Source organism: Carassius auratus, chromosome 15 (genome assembly GCF_003368295.1).
Source record: "Carassius auratus strain Wakin chromosome 15, ASM336829v1, whole genome shotgun sequence".
Taxonomy (NCBI): domain Eukaryota; kingdom Metazoa; phylum Chordata; class Actinopteri; order Cypriniformes; family Cyprinidae; genus Carassius; species Carassius auratus.
In genome coordinates, this window is record NC_039257.1 from 9,360,688 (window position 1) to 9,381,394 (window position 20,707).

The 20,707-nt window shown below is 35.4% G+C and overlaps 2 protein-coding genes across 2 annotated transcripts in view; both read left to right on the forward strand.

Moving 5' to 3' along the window:
* The first annotated feature begins 2,687 nt into the window (after positions 1-2,687).
* Positions 2,688-11,981, forward strand: meox2a (mesenchyme homeobox 2a). The gene is made up of 3 exons (XM_026282162.1): positions 2,688-3,647; positions 8,137-8,309; positions 11,039-11,981. The coding sequence occupies exons 1-3, from the start codon at positions 3,128-3,130 to the stop codon at positions 11,258-11,260; spliced, it is 915 nt and encodes a 304-aa protein (XP_026137947.1). The 5' UTR covers positions 2,688-3,127; the 3' UTR covers positions 11,261-11,981.
* A 2,599-nt stretch (positions 11,982-14,580) lies between these two features.
* agmo (alkylglycerol monooxygenase) overlaps positions 14,581-20,707 on the forward strand; it is a 29,298-nt gene continuing 23,171 nt past the window's right edge. Inside the window, exons 1-2 of the mRNA XM_026282169.1 lie at positions 14,581-14,824; positions 20,013-20,143. Of these exons, the coding sequence (XP_026137954.1) occupies positions 14,708-14,824; positions 20,013-20,143 (248 nt within the window). The 5' untranslated portion in view covers positions 14,581-14,707. The remainder of the gene's footprint in view (positions 14,825-20,012; positions 20,144-20,707) is intronic.

Below are 20,707 nucleotides of genomic sequence, written 5' to 3' on the forward strand. Positions count from 1 at the left end.
AGCAAAAAAAAAAATTTCTCTAAGAGATGTTCGAGAGGCACAGAAAACAACTGAATATAGCATTTATAATCTCAGATCATTTGCTTGATTGTTTTGTTTTAAACATAAATATTGAAAAAAATTTAAGGAAAAAAAGATGTTCAAATTCAAATGTATTTAAAAAAAATCAGAAATAAAATTATATGATTTTCAACAAAGGTAAGAGTACAAATGTACCTTTTTATTTATTTATTTATATTTGTTTATTAGAAAAGGATATTTAAATTCCATTTTCCATTTTAACAAAAGCTAGGGGTACAAAAGTAAAAAAAAAAATCACAAAAGTTTTTGCTGTGCTTAAGGACACTTTAGAGAGGCACAGAAAAACAGCTGAACATTGCATTTATAATCTCAGATTATTTATTTATTTATTAAATAGAAATATTTATAAAAATTTCTATTTAACATTCATTCATTAATTCCTTCATTTATTTATGTACATTGAATTTTAAATTAGTTCAAAATCATTTCAAGTTGAATTTTAAATACCAGAATAAATAAATAAATACATTTGAGAATAAAACATTTTAACTGGACAACATACTAGCAAAAACATAATTGATTGATGAATTTATAGAGGACAGATAATCAATACCATCTCTAAGCTATTTGTATTGTACTGCTGCACATCGTATTCAGTGGAATTTAATATAAAGTTGAACCTAAAATATTTGTGATCATAAAATTAGGCAGATCTTTATATTATTGCAGATCTAAATTAATTCTGATATTTTCCATGTGTTTCGATGCAGAAATATCGAATGTGTTTGTTCTTCATATACAGTAACTGCATATAACTGTGTTCTCTCTATAACTTTATTTCATTTGATTTTGACTTTTGTGCTTTAAGAAGAGAGCAGAACCCAGAGAACTAGTGAATACTAAAGAAAGTGTATAAATTGTATTTATTTATTTCATATTTAGTTTAGAATTTGTTCAAATGCTTTTGAAATTGAATGTTACAGATCAATAATTTTAAAAAGTTGTTTAACCTGTACAAGTTGACTTATATTTAATATTGTGCTGTTGTTGCTATTGTTTTCTTAGGTTTAACAATGCAAAAAGGAAATCTCCTCGCTGAAGCTGCTGAAGTTTAATTTGCTCTCATAAGACTCAATATATCTGTTGGTATGTATCTTAGATTTTTTTGTCTCATGCTTCTTCTCTCTTTCCTTCTATTATGTGTCTTCCTATACAATTCTTTTTTTTCTATTCGTCTCCTCAAAAGTAAAAAAAAAGAAAGAAAAAAAGAAAAGCTTCTTCGTGTGAGATGCGATCTGGCTCTCAGTAAATCATGCCAAGGGGCACCGCTGTGAACAAGAAGGCATGACGGATAGTGAAAGAGAGAAACCGCTTATGAAAACAAACCTTGTGTGAACGGCATCCAGATCCATCCTGATAATGTGGCTAATAAGCAGGATAAACAGAGAGTTTGTGTTACTCACCCGAGACGTCGGCGGTGTGACATGGTGCTTTGAGAGATGAGAATGACCGGCTCTCGTCTTCTCCGCTCTCTCTAAATAAGGCCCTGACTCCACACTCTTTTCCCCATCTGCTAAAGCTATTTCCCCCAACAAGGCATCTGATTTCCTCTCCTTCTTTCACCCGTGAGCAGGGAAAGGCCCTGCTCTGTGTGCCATTGCACCGCATCTGTCTCTTTGGTGAAACCTTTGGGACATCTTGAATGGCGATGCTGTTGGTTTTGCTGGAGCAGAGTGGCCCGCGATGAGCACTGTTACTCTGATTAAAGCGTTGATACACTACCATGAGCGCAAATGATAGCTAATGTATATTCCATAAAGAATCTTTTATTTGATTTTAGTGAGAAGTTGGTATATATACTGCACAAGTACGGTCTACATGTGTGTATACTTTGCACATAAAACCATTAGCAATTTTAAACATACTGTATATACGTTTTAAACTAGTTTAGCAAATTAATATAATTGTTATGCATAGCTGCCGTTTACAATTATATACATGTGTATGTGTGTATAAATGTATAATATAATAGTTTATGTGTAGAATAATGTGTATGTGCCACTATTTTCACTCAGAAATTGCTAGTAAAATTTCACAAACAAAATTTTTATTTTTAAGATCTATTTACTATTTCGAAAAATATTGGTTTACAGTGTGCACTACAATTCTAAAGTGTGGGGTCAATCTGTCAGCAAGAGTTTTTCCTTTTAACAATGCTGAAAAAATATGTTTTATATATATATATATATATATATATACACACACACACACACAGTAGTACAGTAGTAACCGTAAAAAAAAAACAAAAAAAAAAAACCATATATATTTATAATCAGTTATTGTTGTAGGTGGATTGTCGATGGACTGCACAAAAAGCATGACAGCACTTTTTGTTCAGTCAAACTTCCAATAGAAGAAGATCTACAGCTTAGTGGCTTCTAGCACTGATCTCCTGTCCTCTAAATCATCCTCACAACAGAGGAGAAAGTGTTGAAGATCAACAACCCATTCACACTTTTAACCACTCTCAGTTGCTCCGACCTTCTCAACCAATCTGCCTTTTGTCTTTTGGGAGAAAAAGAAAAAGTAATATTTTTGAACACAAATCACAAAAGGGGCCGAATCGAAAATCTGCCTGTTATTTTCTGTCATGTTTCAGATGTATGGAGCTGCAGGGCTGGACTGGCTCGCTTCAGTGGACAGTTGTGGTGGGGTTCTGTGACCCAGCCTCCCTCTCATGTTACGGCCCTATTTATAACATCTCCCACCCCTCCTTCAGTCCCAGCCCATTGCCCAAAAGCCCGGCCACTGTAAGGAAGCACCTTTCCCTCTCAGCTGGGCCGCAGTCTGCGCTAGACTGTCAACTGAGATCCAGCTCTCATCATCATCCTCAGCTGCGCTGCCTGGCAACTCTCGATCGCAACGTGCATGGGATTATCACACACACACACATACACGTGTACAGACACACTTTTTCCCTTTGCTTCATTTTCAGCTTTTTTTTTAAGGAGACACTGTTTGAAGTGAGAAGCAACGGAGGGTTTTGTGTTTCTGCCGTTTGGGAAGTTTTCTTGCTGTGGTTTTTGCTTCACTAGCGGCTGATTTGATGCATGCAATGGATCACACGCTGTTCGGCTGTTTGCGCAGCCCTCACGCCCCTCCGCAGGCCTTGCACCCTGCCTTCGCCCTTCACGGTCGCTCCGAGCACCTCTCCTCGTACTCTGACCTCTCCAGCTCCTCGCCTTCTTCTACCTGCATTGTGAGCGGTTACCCAGGTGAGGATGGGGGACTGTTTGGGGGACACGGGCACCAGAGAGGGCCACCCATGTCCCAGCAGCATCATCATCATCATCATCATGTACCCCAACCGCAGCAGACCGGATGGCACATACCGCAGACGGCCAGCACCTCTCCAGCCAGCACCCGTCTAGGACTGGGCATCTCGGCCCCTGATTCAAGATCTTCAGATATGGGCCCCGGGGGCCCCAGCCTCTGCGCAAGCACACCGAGCCTCGGAGGGGTGCCTTCGGGTACCTCCTGTGTTCCTGGAGGGGATTTCGGACGTCATACGATGTCTCCAGCTGAGGCAGAGAAAAGGAATAGCAAACGAAGAAGTGACAGTTCTGGTAAGAAACAAGCTCATTTTTATTTTAAGCACATTTATCCTGTGATTGATTCAAGTAATTAAGTGAAGATACCAGTTTTTAAGTCTTTTTTTCAATATTGTTAGTGTAATGATGGAGTGTCGCATTGTTTGAAATTACATTTGTCAAATCTAATTTTAAAAAATATATAATTATTTTTTTCAATACTACATCAATACATGAAAGTAATATACATATATAAAATACACTACATATATATATATATATATATATTCTTCAAATTTTATCTAATGTATATTTTATATTCATAATATTATATTAAAATGAAATTATTTAATAATATTTTGTATTTATATTTGTATATAATATTTACATATAATAAATTATATATATATATATATAATTTATATATATATATATATATATATATATATATATATATATATATATATATATATATATATATATATAAATATAAAAAATTCTAAATTAAATTGACTCTTTTGGAAGTTGATATTTTCTATTTTGCATATCAATAGAACTTAGGGCATATGGTTTATCATAAATTCTTTGTAATGTTTTCTGGAATATCAATTCTTTTGTCATCGAGTTGATTTAGTCTATTAAACACAAAAAGGTTTATCTTAAAACATCTAAGTTTGCTTTATAGTAACTGAAAATAAGTCATAGCAGATTTTAAAAGCTTTCACTATCAGACTGAGTGCAGTGCTAGTGTTTTCGGAAAAGATTCTCCAGTGCAATGTTCGGAAACATGGAGCCGTGTTTTTTGTATGTGTTGGCTAACACGCACAGAAGCAATTCTTTTGGCTAGCAGAGGGCAGATTGTAACTCTTGTGTGGGCATTTAACTGCACGCATGATTCATCTGTCTCATCTGTTTCATCTCCTCACTTTTCTGGCAAGCAGAAAATAACGCTTGTGGTAAAGTAACTAATGCCATGGACTGAGAGAGAGAACAGGGACGCCTGTGTTGGCATTTAACACGAAAAGCCGAACGTTAGATGACAGGAGTGCTATGAGCAGCTTTCTCTTTGAATATAATTTGTTTGTACATTGGAATCGGAATGGGAATATACTGTTACTTTATTTTTAGTTTAGCTGATGAGTAAAATGGACAGGGAGGTATGAAGTAAAATTAAGTTTTCTGTTCACTGCAAAAGAAGCCGGTTCAATCTGATCTTTCAGTTTGTTTCGTCTAGAATAGTTGCTATTAATGTTAAAAAAAATACAATTTAACACTGCATAAAATGGATCATAAATTTTATTTTCACGATCTTGTTTCTTCAAAGGGAATTTCAACTACATTCTGCCCTTTAAAACAAAGTTCAGGTCCACACAAGAGGCACAGCCTGCAGATGTTGATTTATTCTCATTTGCGCCAACCCAAAATTAACATAATATAAATACACTTGCTCCACTGCTGGAAAGTTCTAACAAAAGATGACTGCACACTAGTTTAAACACATTTATATATATATATATATACATATATATATTACATATAAGTATATATGTATATATGTATGTATGCATATGTATATATATATATATGTATATGTATATGTTATATATGTAAGTATATATGTAAGTATATATGTATATATGTATATATGTATGTATGCATATGTATATATATATATATATATATATATATATATATATATATATATATATATATGTATATGAATGTATGAATGTCCCAATTCTGTCTCAATTTTCAGCAACTTTTAAATTACACATACAAGCTGTTAGATGTGTTTTTCCTAAGATATCAAACATGTTACAGTGTTGACAGAACAAACGAGATTTACACATAAATATATAGTAATAATCATGTTATAGCAAATTAATATTGTTTTAAGGATGGTTTTGGTCTTAACATGTATTGAATTTCACTTATGTATTGTGGGTTTGAACAGTGTTGTTCTATTTTGAGCATCATAGTTTTTAAAATGTATTTCGGTTTCCAAAATTAAGTTAATAAAATGTTACAATATTCTTTCTGTTAGTACAAACTGTCACACAACTTGTTGGTTGCCTTAATTTTAGTGGCGATCCAAAAAAATAAAGTCTCTGCTCTATGATTTTATAATGAGCATCATTCAGTGCAACAAGGGAAAATTTAATAATCACAATGTCGACATCTTAAGATATATTGCTTGATTTATTCAAAGCATATGTGGCTGTTCTAATAAAACAGCACATGCCTGGTTTGGACAGAAGACAGCAGCCTAGCGTGTATTTTGTCATGTGGGTTTGCGTGATATTCATTTTGGTTTCTTTTTTTCCACCGATAAAGCTCAGCTTCAGTGTGTGTAACTAGAATATCAAAGTAGATGTCTAAATTTTCACTGTAGCTGTAGTTTTTAAAATCATATTTGAAAGCTCAGGCCATCCTGCTCCTTTTCTTTCCCCAGTACTTTGCTTTTTTAAAGAAGAGATAAAAGTTAAGGCGCAGGCCTAATTGCTGTGGTGTAACCGCCGTGTCGGGAAGCTGGGAAAAGTTGCTTTAACTCAGAGCAGCTCTGTTCGTGTAACCCTGCTCGTGTTGGTTTTTCTCACTCTACAATGGCTGCGTTTAGCCCGCAATAAACGTGCCTTTCTGCGCTTGTTTTAATCAGACCCACATTCAGCCGAACTCTTTTCTGTGACTCAAATTGACAGATATTTTAGCTAAAACTGGGTACGTCACAGTTGCCATTTTGTCACTAGAAATCAAATGAAGATTATTTGTTCGAAGGAGATTCACCGTAGAGTGCAACTTCTATGTTAAACTACCTACAATATCATCATTTTACAAACTCTCCGTCCTTGTCAGCCTCTACAAATCCCAACCTGTAAATTATACTGTTAAATAACACATCTGGCATGTGTTTATAGCCACCATGATGTAGCTGACAGCAGCGATTTGACACTTCATTTGAACATCCACCTATATTGAGATCTTCAAGGTGATGGGTATATTAAAATTTTAAATGTTTAAAACTCTTCTCCCTTTCTTAGATTATGCAGAGAAAACTTGAGGTTCTTTCTAACTGTTTTCAAAACATTGTTCTGTTTGTTTGAAAGTCTGACCAGCCTGACACAGCAACAGTGACTCAACCAATAACTGGTGTTTATGGGCGGGGCTATCTGTGTGGCTGACCAATAGCAGTTGAGAGGGGTTGTTGGGAAAAATCAGTTTGATAGCAGTTTAAAAGCCATAGATCACCCATAAAAGAAAAATGTATTAATTTAGTTTCAATTGTCTGTATTACACAAAAAAGATATTTTGAACAATGTTTTAATTCTTTTGTCTGTACAATGAAAAGTCAACGGGGTCCATTACATATAAAAAATAAAGAAATTCTCAAAATATATTCTTTTTTATCTCCACTAAAGAGAGTCATACAATTTTGAAACACGACGATAATGAGTACATTTAACCAAATAGTCATTTTTGGGTGAGCTTTTTTTTAAATCTGGATATTACAAAGTATTTTACCACTGGAAAACATTAAAAAAATTATGTATTTGTCATGCTGATTTCTGTTGAAATGACAAAGCAACTTGCGGATGGGGTCTCATTAAAGTTGACTCTATTTACAGCTGGGTTTTGGATTGCTAGTTGGATTAGCACCCACTCCACACCCTAAGATAAATGAACCCAAAAGCCTGATGTGCCCTTTGTAAGTGAGCCACAGCAAGATGAAGGCACGTGTCTCTCAAAAAAGAATAAAATTTCCTTCCTCCAATGTCAAAACAACAGAAGCGCATGTGTCTTTGGTAGGATGGATTGCAGGTCTAATTTGACATTTCCTCACTGACCTTTAATGTTTCCCATTCAAGATTAGACTTGACGTAATTGAGCTCTAGCAATAACCGCATGTAATTGTATATACATGCACTTTTATGCATTCATGTTCTGTCGCTTCAAAAAACATCTGAGAGTAAAGAAAGCAATTCGCCGTAATTGACAGCGCAAGAGCGCAGGAGGGAATAAGAACCACTCCACTGAAAATTGTTGTGAGTTGGCAGCTTGAGTGGAAGACGCTCATAAAATTTTGAGGTAAATAAACTAAGGAAATATATTTTTACATATCCTCCAGTACTGTTTTGTTCCATATTAAAACTACAAGGGTAGCGGATTCCATTAACAGTAAGGCGAATGAAGCCTTTGGAAAGTGTTCTGGTGAGCGCCAACTCATTGTGAGAATCTATAGAGCGGTTTATGAAAACTCATGACTGAGGCTGACTTTTACAAACAGCTGGCATGAACAATTGCAGCATCGTAAAAGATGACTGGCACTATTCCTCTGCTTTGCTTTATGATATTTCTGGGTTTTCAACCCTGCAGAGATTTTATTTAATTGGACCGATTGCACTGATTGGGTTTCAAAGGCCGTTTTGTTGTGGAACGTGACGTTGATGCTGCTCTTCAAACGTTTTTGCGACCGTTTCTGACTGTTGGAAAACGTTTCTTCCATTCCATTCTTGTTTTTTCTTTTAAGAGTCCCAAGATGGGAATTACAAATCGGATGTGAACAGCAAGCCAAGGAAGGAGCGGACGGCGTTCACCAAAGAGCAGATTCGAGAACTGGAGGCAGAATTCGCCCATCACAACTATTTGACCAGACTGAGGCGGTACGAAATCGCCGTGAACCTGGATCTCACAGAAAGGCAGGTGAGATGACTGATTGCGACCTCGTACCTGTTCATCAATCATTCTGTCAGAAGCTACCACTTGTTTTTTTCAATCCAGCTGTGGCTATGGATGTGGGACTATTGTATTCCAGATGTTTCTGGAAGATCTCTTTTTTGGCTGAAGTCAAGTAACGGGAGAGGCAAAGGAAGTTCTGTCCGCTAAGGCACTTCCGTCTTGCCGCTCCATCTTACAAATCAGTCTCTGCGTGGGAAGGTGCTTCCTACAGCCTTATGTGAAATAAATAGCACATGACGCTTTATATGGAGCCAAAGAAATATTGGTTGTTGTAACTTTTTGATGTTTTAACCAAACAACGATGTAATCTTATTAAACCATTGAAGTTTATTGAGTTCTACATACATAAAGAGATGACATAATGCTTGCTGTTTTTGGAATGACATCATTGGCAGGTCATTCTGGCTTTATTCGAAACACCATTCATAAAAAAAAAAATTTAACTGCTCAATGAGCCATGTAGTTTCTTTAATTTATAATATGTCCAAAATGTCTGTATTTTTTTTATTACAAATGTTTTTCTAGACCTTCTGGTTTCACCAGACTTCGCAGTTGGCCAATGATCCCACAAGGAAGTGACATCTGTGGCCTTAAATTATGCTATATTCTCTGGGGATACATTCCCAAGGCTTAGAATTAAAAACCTTGCCACACGACAAGTAAGCAAATCTGTCTCCTGCAATGTGATCCCTGTGTGAACCTGCTGGAGTTCTGGATCTCTGTGGCAGGACTAGTACTATAACTGTAGGGCCACCACCATTTTGCACATGTAAAATGGTTACTAATCATAATAGTAATATTGCAGAGCCTAATTGAAACAACTATCTTTGATTACATTTATTACAGCCCCTGCAAGACAGCACTGCATTGATATTCTTAAATGTTTTTGGAGTTTATATTTAAACTACTTCAGTTTATTCAGTCTGAACTACATAACTACCTAACATAATAATTGAAACTTATTTTTTTTATTTATAATTAATAATACATTTTAATTTTATTTGTATTATTATTATTATTTCTTTTACATTTTGAAGAAATGTAAAATCACTGTGAAATATTCCCATTGACTTATATTGATAGACTGCTCAGCTTTTAAAATCGAATATTCCTCAACGATTGGAATAGTTGTATGTTGTATGTCTGAACATGCAAATTCAATTCAAACTTGTATTTATTTATTTATTTATTTATTTATTTATACAGTTTATAAATTATAAATTAAAATGTGAAATATTCCCATTGACTTACTGTATAATGATCCTTAAGAATTAAACTCCAGTTAATTTAGTATAAACTGCATAACACACAAACTTTATTTATCATATATTATTCATACATTTATGCTTTACTTTTTTTTTTCTTGCATCAGTTTAACCATATGGCCGCTGCAAAGTGTTGTGTTGTTTTCATTCTCATATGCAACCAAAGAGAAGTGAAGATGTGTGGTGAGTTTTATAACAACTGCAGAGTGTCTCTGATTTCATTTACACTGAACCAAACTTCAACTTTAATTTTTTCCTTATTGCTGCATGCAAGTGTTGGTATTTATAATAATTTTTTTTATAGAAAATGCATATCTAGTTTTTATACTTTGTTTTTTTTTCATCTAATGAAATGCATGCAATAACCTGTAAGCAGTAGCATACTCAGTGTTTTCAGACTGAGAGAAGAATTGCAAACGTTGCAGATATATTTTAAGGGTGCAGTCTTACAGCGCTGACAGTAATGAACTTGGGTGGCCAATTGAGCAGTGTTCTGGTAGAAACATGTCTTGATACATTAGCTGAACAAATCATTGTGTATGTAATTTGAAATTAAAATTTGCCTTTGAAATTAACTATCATGTTTGACAACCATTTAAAAAAAAAGTCCTATTTAAATTGATTTGGGCCTGGTATTCCTCAAGTCTGATTGTGTATGAGGAATTCTGGTCCATTCCATGTGACTATCTATAACATTATACCCTTCCAGAAATAAATTTTACTGTATGGTGGCCCGTTCCCCCAGTGAGCCTTACTTGCACTGCAGTGACCATTTAAGAAACAGCTAAATCATCATTCTGAGAAACGTAAATACTGGCTCTGACTGACCTCGCAAGGAAAAGACAGAAACGTCTGATGCCACGAAACAGATGGGCTCCAATTATTGCTGATCTGGAATTAGCTGCCAAATACATGCACTGAAAGCCATGTTATATTTCTAACTTCTTCAGAGAAACACAAATTCCAAACTTTGTGGATCATGCCTTAGAATAGCAGGGCGGTCAACTGATCACATGGCACTTTTGCACCTGATCGAGGGATATTAGCTTACTGGAGTTTGGTGAATCATATTCTGGTCCACCTTTCCAATCAAACCACAGTAAACAAATCATCTGCACCAAGTAGTGAACATACAAACTAAATTCCTGAAGACAAATTACCCTCTTATAAAAAATAAAGGTTCCAAAATGTTTTCCCCCCATGTACTGTAAGCACCAATTTGGATTACCAAAGAACCTTCCATGGAACTGTTTTAAAAAAAGCTATGTTTTTCTTAATGCCAAGAACTTTTTAATACCAATTTCCCACTATTAAGAACCATTGGTGGAATGGAATAGTTGCATGGATGTTTAAGATTCTTCATGGAACCATACAGTAGATCCAAATTATTAGAACATGGTTACTCATGTTGTCTTTCTTTCCCACAAGGTAAAAGTGTGGTTTCAGAACAGACGGATGAAGTGGAAGCGAGTTAAAGGAGGCCAACAGGGGGCGGCAGCCAGAGAAAAAGAGCTTGTGAATGTGAAAAAGGGAACGCTGCTTCCCTCCGAGTTTTCGGGAATTCCTGGACTCCACCATACACCGGACTTGCTTATCAACAATGATGACAGCCACGACAGTGACCAGAGCTCTGAGCACGCTCACTTATGATACAAACAGATCCCATTCGACTTGCTCGATGCTTATCTGGGGTCATGTTTAGTTAGGGATTGTTAAGTACGGACTGAATGTACACAAAAACCCTATATGCCAATGAGGAGGCACCGTAACACGACGCCTATCAGGACAGTTCCTGTGATGCCTCAGAGTAGTGGCAATGTAAAAATGTACACATGACTAATGTGTTGTGCATTTGGATGATACAGAATATTTGTGATATTCCTTTTCACAAAAAAGGGTGACTTTCTTGTTTGACAGAATTTGTTTACACTTTTGAAAGGTGCTGTAAATCAGTTAAAATCCTGCCTGTCAGCAAAGACGAATGGCATCCCATATTTGTGTTGCTCTTTACAGAGCCTAGGGAAATCTTTCAAGTCGCATGGATATTTTGTGCATGCTATTCCATAACATAATCACTTCCTGCACCATTAAAGTACCCCTCTACCGCTCTTTACTTGAAAGAGTCCAATCTCTAGCTAATCTGGCCCAACAACATTCCATTCTGATCTTGCACTGAAAAGGTGTAAGTTTTAGTTTGCCCTGTCAGTTTCTGTGACTTAATTGATTTCTACTGTATGTTTTTGTACAATGTTGATGTCATCAGAATAATGATCAATCAAGCGTGCCTTCAAAAACATTTCAGATGTAAATATATGTATTCATATTTTTAAAAATCTGACAGCTGTATCATTTGCACACAATACACAATAAATTTTCATATGTTGCTTGGTATGATTTTTTTTTTTGAGAATGTATCTTTCTTTGAGGTCAGCTAATGAAAGACACTGCCTGAAGAACGATTAGAGGCTTTTGGTTTCAATCCAGCTGATGGAATTTCCACCCATTTCTTTCTTTCTTTCTTTCTTTCTTTCTTTCTTTCTTTCTTTCTTTCTTCCATTTAGTAGCATTGGTGGGAATGGGTTAAACTGTGGGATGGCTTTATAGTACATTTTGGGATAAAAAATATAAAACACTACACTATGGGATAAAAATATAAAAAAGTTAAATGCAAATTTATATCTCACAAAAGAATTGCGAGATACAAATGCTCAATTCTGAGTAGAAGTCAGAATTGTGGAATATAAATTGAAAGAAATAGTCAAAATTGTGGGATAAAAAGTCACAGTCTTTAATTTCAATGCTGAAACAAACTCAAAATTATGAGAAAGTCAGAATTCTGAGTTTAAATCTTGCAGTTTTTAGAAAGAAGTCTAAATTGTGAGATTATTTTGGGGCAGAAACAGCCATTCATTGAAAAAAGAATAAATAATATATTTTTTATAATAATTAATAATAATATTAAATGATGTATTAAATAATGCAAAAATTACACTTTATATACACTATTATCTATATATGTACAATTATACATTTTGTACAATTAAAATTAGAAATTCAAAATTATATTGGTAAATTGTAATTTATTTCAAAAGAATACTGAAACATAAATTTGTGGCCTGGGTGAGGAAGCAGAATACACTTCCCTATTGTTGAGCCCTGCTGCCTGTATCTGATTATTGAACTCTTATAAGTTCCCACTACTTATTCCAACACAGTTTTCTTAAAACAGATGCATTTTAAGTTATAATAAATTGATCATCTTAATTTAATGTGAAGACAACTGCCTTAAATGGTGAATAATCTTGAAAGATTTGTTAAGTAGTAGTTAGAATTTGTGTCGTATGACTTAAGTCACTTTGCATCTACTTTTATGCAGATGCTGAGCAATAGGGACCTCCTTACAGAAGCTGAAATTCCGGGTCTTAATTGCAAGTAATTGGACTGGACCTTCTGCACTGATACACAAGCGTTGTTGTATATTCAGCTGCGAGTCTATCCATCAAGACCATTTTTTTAACCCTCAGCACCTTCAGGCCTTAAGCTGAATTTTTTCTATAGAGAAATCCAGTGAGGGTCTGCGACTCATCACCATGATTATGAGATAAATATATGCTAAGGCTGAGCGAGGAGCTTACATGAATAAGTTATTAAGGAAGGGGCAGGGGAATATGCTAAATTCAGCTTCTCCTCCAGGCAGGGTCAGGACTTCTGCCTTAATTCTGAGAGGTGTGTGAGCAAACGGATCATATTCTATTAAAAAATCAGGTCTGAAATATTGTTATGGTCCGTTCTCGCTGTCACCACAGAGTGAGCCTGCATTCTAATTCGTAATGCAAGCCAGGAGAATCAAGACACGTTTGCTCACCAGGACCAGTGATTCTGAGGGTCCTGCCAAAAGAATCAGTTGTAGCTTCAACTGCTTTTGACGGAAGAAACCACAAAAAGATATTTTGTTTGAATGTTTTTGTATCACCAAGGAGATTTCTGGAACTCCCTGCACAATGGAATAGAGGGGTCACACACAAAGTCATGCTACTCTCTGTTTCACATCAAAGCTTTTACTGCCCTTTGACTTCTTAGGTTCTTTCTGCTGGACAGGAAAAGCTGCATTGTTTTAAATATAGTCCAAGCCAAAAACAGCAGCAGACACTACAAGCTTTTCCTAAATACGTGTTAATTTAGCTACATTTTGCTGCTGTAGCATTAAAGGGATTCACATAGGCCTCTGTCTTTCTATATTTATAAAAAAAAAAAAAATATTTATTATACAATTATTTAAAATAAATATGTGATAACATTTGAGTATTTGCAGTCCATTAATGTAAAATCTCAGAAAAAAAAACATATATTTTTTTGTATTTAAAAACATACCATTGAATAAGAATAAGTCTTTCATATTGTACAGGTACTGAATGTCCATTAATGTCTTTATACAGTATTGTTTATTGTTTCTTGCAAATGTATTTATTATTTATCTATTGGTTTACTTATTTTGATGAACATTTTTATGCATGGTCATTATTTAATGTGTTTTTTAAGAAAAAAAGTCCCATATATATATATATATATATATATATATATATATATATATATATATATATATATATATATATATATAAGAGAGTAAGAAAAGAAGTTACAGTAACCATACTTGATTAATGTTGGCTACCATAGCTACTTGAGATGGGATGGGTGATGTGTGAAGAAAACTAAGAGGACTGTATTGCGTGTTGTTATCTAGCTTTGTAATTTTTTGAAATTATGGAAAAATATTATAATTGTTCTATTCTATTCTAAATGTTATCTATATTTATCGAATCGTTCAGTTTGCTATGCCTTTCTGCAATAAAAATAAAAGTCGGCCTCTAGTTCGACTTAGCTATAGCTTATTTTCAAGTTCTCTTCGTGCGTCATGTGATCATGACATCTCTCTTCATTGCGGCTTTACAGTGAAGTTCAAAGACTCTTGTAGGTGTTCATGAACGCCCATCTGTTTAATCCGGAAGTGCGAGGAGCCACTGGTCTATACTGTAGTCTCTCGCTCTCTCTCTTTTTTTCTTTCTTTTTTTTTTTTTTTTGAGCACATTTACAAACGCAATGGCGCAAGCAAAAAATGTGACCGTTTCTCAGGGGGTTCGTATGCTGTTCAGTCTGATGACTCCTAATGAATCATCATTCGCGACTGTTCAAGAGGTGCCCACATATGTCAGTCAGGTAAGTGTGACGTCACTACCGCGTTCCTGGAGGATTTAGGAAAACAACGACGAGATTTTACACAGATTTATACTAAACGAGCTATACTGTTTAACAACAACAACAAAAGCACACTCACACTCAAACAGAGAGACTGTTTTCAGCAGAGCTTGCATGAGGTGTTTATGTGTTTTTGTCCCATTCCTGTTTCAGCACGCATAGCAACATTGTCCACCTATAGGAATACATTTATTTTTGCTGCAGAAAGAGTGATCATACTGATAAAATATTGATAATATGTGTGATTGTGTGTGTATTTATGGACCCTGGATAACAAAACCAGTCATAAGGGTCAATTTTTTTTTCAAATTGAGATTTATACATCATCTGACAGCTGAATAAACAAGCTTTCCACTGAGGTACACATGTTTGTTAGGATTGGACAATATTTGGCTGAGTTAATTTAAAACTATTTGAAAATCTGGAATATGAGGGTGCAAAAAAAAGTTTTCCTTTAAAGTTCTCCAAATGAAGTTCTTAGCAATGCATATTACTAATCAAGAATTACGTTTTGATATATTTACAGTAGGAAATGTACAAAATATCTTATGGGAACATGATCTTTACTTAATATACCATTAAAGAAAATCTATAATTTTGACCGATATAATGTATTTTGCCAAATATACCAATGCTACTTATGACTGGTTTTGTGGTGCATGGTCTCTCTCTCTCACACACACACACACACACACACACACACACACACACACACACACACACACACACACACACACACACACACACACACACACACACACACACACACACACACACATTTAAACTCATATGTGTGTGCTTGTGTGTGTGTATATATTATAAAGCATGTTGTTAACCAGGTTTCATAATATGGTAAGTATATTATTGTAAACAACACATCTGTAATCATGATTTCTTCAGGGTTTCATCAATATTATTACTAATACACCATCAAACACTTTCAAATAATTTTAACATGATGACCTTTTGACTTTATGGGTTACTCCACCCATGTTTTCTAACAACACGTCTGATAACACACGTTTAAATGATGCCGTAATTGCATATTGTACCTTTAATTGTGCGGTTTCGTAATTTTCATCAACGTGCAAAACAGTAAGCATCATGCCTGCAACAAATGGAAAATAAGTCTGCCACCTGTTTAGGTTTTTAAGCCCTACAGCGGGGAGCTCACTCCATACATTTTAACAGACCCATATGTGTGTTTTTTGGTTTGGCTGCACTCAAATCAACACATGTTTGTTATTTGAGGTGAAACACTCACATTTTTACAGGCCTCCATAAACACATGAATAGAGAAATTGCAATTAACCACACAGCAGGAATCCTAATTGTTGTAATTCTGTCACAAACACACACTTGTTAAATTGCCTCGCTCACCATTCCTGCAGAATTTTATTTGAAGTTTCGGTCTCTTTATGTGTGTGGGTGAGACAACAGAAATTCTCTGGTGTTTTCTTGTCTTGCTCAATACATGAACTTGCGCTTCTGCGTTTTAGATTTTTTTTCTCTCTCATAAGTTTGAATTTGGAGTATAATTAAAAACTGTCATTCAGACTGTCCTCATATCACAGATAGATGCTAAAAGCGAAGTTGAAACAATAACATCTCGATAAAAAAATGTGTATTTTAGAAATTTGTATGAAGTTGAATTGACTGTACATTTCCAAAAAAACTAAACAAAACAAAAAAACAGTTTGACTATATTTGCATATTTTTGTGTGTAAAGTTACATGAAACGTCCAGAATCTGAACAAGAAACCTAAAATACTAACATCTGCTTCACAAATGTCTTTTTTTTTTCATGCGAGATCTGAGTCCACACTTAAGCTTTATATACAACTATTTTTGCAAGCTTAAAATATGTTACTGTAGGGCTAGTAGCTGTTTTAATTATTCTTAAAAAACACACACAAAAAAACATGCTACAAAGTTTCTCAAAACTTTGAAATCGAAGTTCACATACTCCTATAGTTTATTATTAATTCAGCTCACTGAAGTTAAATATCTAATTAGGTTGAATTTCGTATACATGAAGTTTCTAGGTTTTGGAAGTAGGTTTCACAGCACTAGCAGCTAGAGCTTTGCTGCAGTCGGCCGCCAGATGTGTTCAGGTTTGCGTGTGATAGGGGTTCCCAAGTGGTCTATCTTGCCTCAGCTCACTTGTACACACACACACACACACACACACACACACATATATAAGCACATGTCCACTTCCACCTGTAGATCTACTCTATACTGTAGTGTCCCCCCACACTTTCTCAGTTCAGCGTGTGTGTGTTTGCATGTGAGAGAGTGAGTCTCGGGTTTCACACTGCAAAGAGTGACCCAGAGTACTGCCAGCACCACATCTGTTAACTTTTTAATTGGTCTTTTGTGATTTGCCCCAGGTTTTGATGGGTAATCCAAGTTTAAGAAAATCTGAAAGACTTCCTTTACATCCAAATCTTTAAAGATAAAGCTCCCTGGTCAATTACAAAATTAGTAATTACAGAAGTTTAAAGAGTCCAACTCAAGTGGAACCCTCCGTATCAATGCCTCCTTGAATATTAATAATTCATGCATTCTAGGGAGTTTAACCAATGACTTTGTTACAGAACATCTCCACATACTAATACAAAGAAAGGACATTATTTGCTAACAGACTCCTAGTGTGTTGAATTTTTATGCTTAGTTTGACATGCACTTTTAGGGCTGTTACAGAAAGTCATGTGTAACATTTGCAAAACTTGACTCAATCTTTTATATTAAGATAAAAGTTTCATTTAGATGTACTAATATGTTGAAGAAGAGTATGAACTAGGGATGTCAAATTTCGATTATTTCCATGATCGATCGTCGTTTAAATTAACGATCAATTAATCGATTAATCGTTAACCATAATACTGCAAAATGCGTCTATTGCAGGCACGCAGTCAGCGGTATGACAGGATGTGCAAAAGCCACACACACACACAAAACGCTTTCTCACTTGAATTAAAGAGGTTTTAGTCTGAATAAAATGCTAGTAGCAGGATTATAAAATGAATATATGCGATTATGATCATTTGATAAAATGAAGAGAGCGCGCCATACTTTTGGGGTCATTTTACTTTGTTGACAGTTTCCAATCCCGCACGGAGAACGCTGAACGCGCCTCTTTAAATGGTTTTGTGGTGCTCGTTGTTGTATTTTAAAGCACAATTGCAATGTTTTCAACTGACATTATTGTATAAAATTATCCGAAATGTGGAGCGCGTGTGACTGCGCTGCACATTAAGTGAACTACATCGGCGCTGCTGCACCAAAACACAGTTGCTCACATTAATTTGATCCTGCTGGATTCTGTCCTAGAAAATGTCAGATTTTTAAAAATCCGGCATACAGCGCATTAGATCGTGACAGTGCATGCGTGCAGACGAGGATGAGCGAGCGGGGCTTTGGCTAGATTTATTTGGAGGTTATTGCTCATGTCTCATTCGGCACAAATCGAAATGTTTCCATATTCGCAATGTATTTGAATGTTAAACTATTATTTATAATGTAAACTAGGCTTGTACTTAACACGCATTAGCATATAGACGGAAAAGATGATCCTCTTCATATGAGCAAAAACGTCCTTGGAACAGTGGACCGGTATACTACGGTCTATTTAAACTGACCAGTGTAACCTTTTAATATTTAGTTGACATTTTATTTTGATAATGAACAGACTGCGATGTAAGTTTGAATCGCTAGAATATACGTGTGCAGCAGGCTCCGGGGCGATCGAAACGGCTGAGACATTAAAAAAATATATATTTTCCGCAGAAGTGTTTACTTTCATTTGTGCACACTCACAATAAAAACAGAAGATTTGTGCTCTTATAAAATAAAGCAAACAAACAGAATGCGTTGTCATCCTTTTTTTTTTTTTTTTGTGAACTTATGGAGCGCCCACACTTCTGTTTTAAATCCGTTAATCTTAATTAGCCTATTTAAGTCGGATATATTTCGCATTGCCTATTTTAAAAAAAAAAAAAAAAAAAAAAAAAAACATGAAAACAAATTGTTATTTTTATGTTGGGCCTATTACTTAGTAGGCTATAAATTTTCCTTAAAGCATCCCATTTTGTCCCAGGGCTTAGAACCTGTGCCCTAGTCAGGTCCATGCAGAAACTTGTGAACGATGCTCGGCGTCACCGTTTAGTGACAGCAGTGAATGTTCCAGGAATGTGTCGGTCACAGCGCCTATTAATCGCTGTTTTGAATCCAGCAATTATTTATTTAGAAATGATAAGATCTGATTATGACAAGTGTGGTATAAAAGCTTTGTTTATTAGAGGAATAATAGGTTAACTGGAAAATGTAAAATCGCTACCATGCTTTTGGACCCCATAGTCTTCATTTACGCGGCTTTGTTCTGGTTTGCCGGTTGGTCACGAATTTCCACAAATTCAGTATATTTAGGCATCGTTTCTTTTCCTAAATCTTCATAGTCTAACCCTCTAATTTCCCAGGTTTATTTTATTATCTTTCGCTTTTAATAACTGTTTTCGCATCTCTTACTGTGGTAAACATGGGAAGGGAAATTAAAGATTTCATGAATTAAGAATTCGTTCGATTTATTAATTTGTTCCCTTATTTCACTTAAATCATGGGTTATTTAGGGAACAAAATTAATGAAACATGGACAATTGCCACATTAATAATTCGTAGGAATGAATTAACAAGTTGTAGGAATGAATAGACTACCTGTCCTGTCACTGTGTCCCGCAGCCCTGCAAAGCGCACGATATAAAACAGTTATCTGATGAAATGATTAGTAACTACATTTCTATTGCATTTAATGTTGAATAACTTTTATGTTGTTTCTATTTTAATGTACTTTAAAGTTTAAATCACATTAAAAGCTTAATTTGTACATTGTGAATGAATGATGATGCTTTTATATATCGTCACCGTCACTCACAGCCGCTCGCACGTGTTGAGTGCGCATGAGCCGCACGCAGCCCAACATTGAATCGGTTAACCGACCATCGATAGCCTTAATCGATTGCATCTCTTATCGACAATTAATCGATCATCGATTAATCGTTGACATCCCTAGTATGAACACAATATTTAAAGCTAGGGAAACTGTTCTTATTTCATTCACAGCAGGATTTTTGATTTTTCTGTGTTATAGGCCACACCATATTTCACTGGTTTGATAATATTGGAGATTGTGTTGGGATGGTTAAAGAAAGATGGCCCTCGCATCAAGATAAACGACTTTATCACATCTTTGTCCGCAGGCGTGATGTCCCGTCTGCCTCAGTGAGTTGACAACAACTTTCCAAGTGTGAGATTCACCTCACAGGTCCTTCATATGTCTAGTATCGAAACATAAAAGAGTCTTAGAATTCAAAACCTGATTTGGTCTATAGTCTTAAGCCCCATTCACACCAAGATTGATAACTATAAAGATAACGATATTAGCGTACACACCAGCGAACGATATCGTCTGATTATTCTGAGTGCACGTGTATCTGCCGCTTTAAATCCTCGAGCTCGTTATAGCAGGGTGGATTCTGATTGGATGTCAATGTTTGTATAGTTCATCAGCTGGATAAAAATCGTTCTGAAAGTGATTTCAACGATACCGTTTCTCTATGCCTTTATCGTTATAGTTGTAGTGTGGACTCTGCTATTCTTTAATATTGAGAACGATTTTTAGAACTATATCTTTATTGTTATCTTTATAGTTATCGTGCTTGGTGTGAACGGGCCTTTACTCTATATCAGATGACAGTTGACATATCAAGGAGATTGTGCAGTGTTTTGAGCACAGGAAGAAACTGAGAACAAATCTAATGTTATTTCATGTTTTACTCATGCAGT

Coding starts and splice junctions, on each gene's coding strand:
- meox2a (XM_026282162.1), top strand. CDS start 3,128: ATGCATGCAATGGATCACACGCTGTTCGGCTGTTTGCGCAGCCCTCAC. Junction 3,648..8,136: donor ACGAAGAAGTGACAGTTCTG/GTAAGAAACAAG, acceptor TTTTCTTTTAAG/AGTCCCAAGATGGGAATTAC. Junction 8,310..11,038: donor TGGATCTCACAGAAAGGCAG/GTGAGATGACTG, acceptor CTTTCCCACAAG/GTAAAAGTGTGGTTTCAGAA.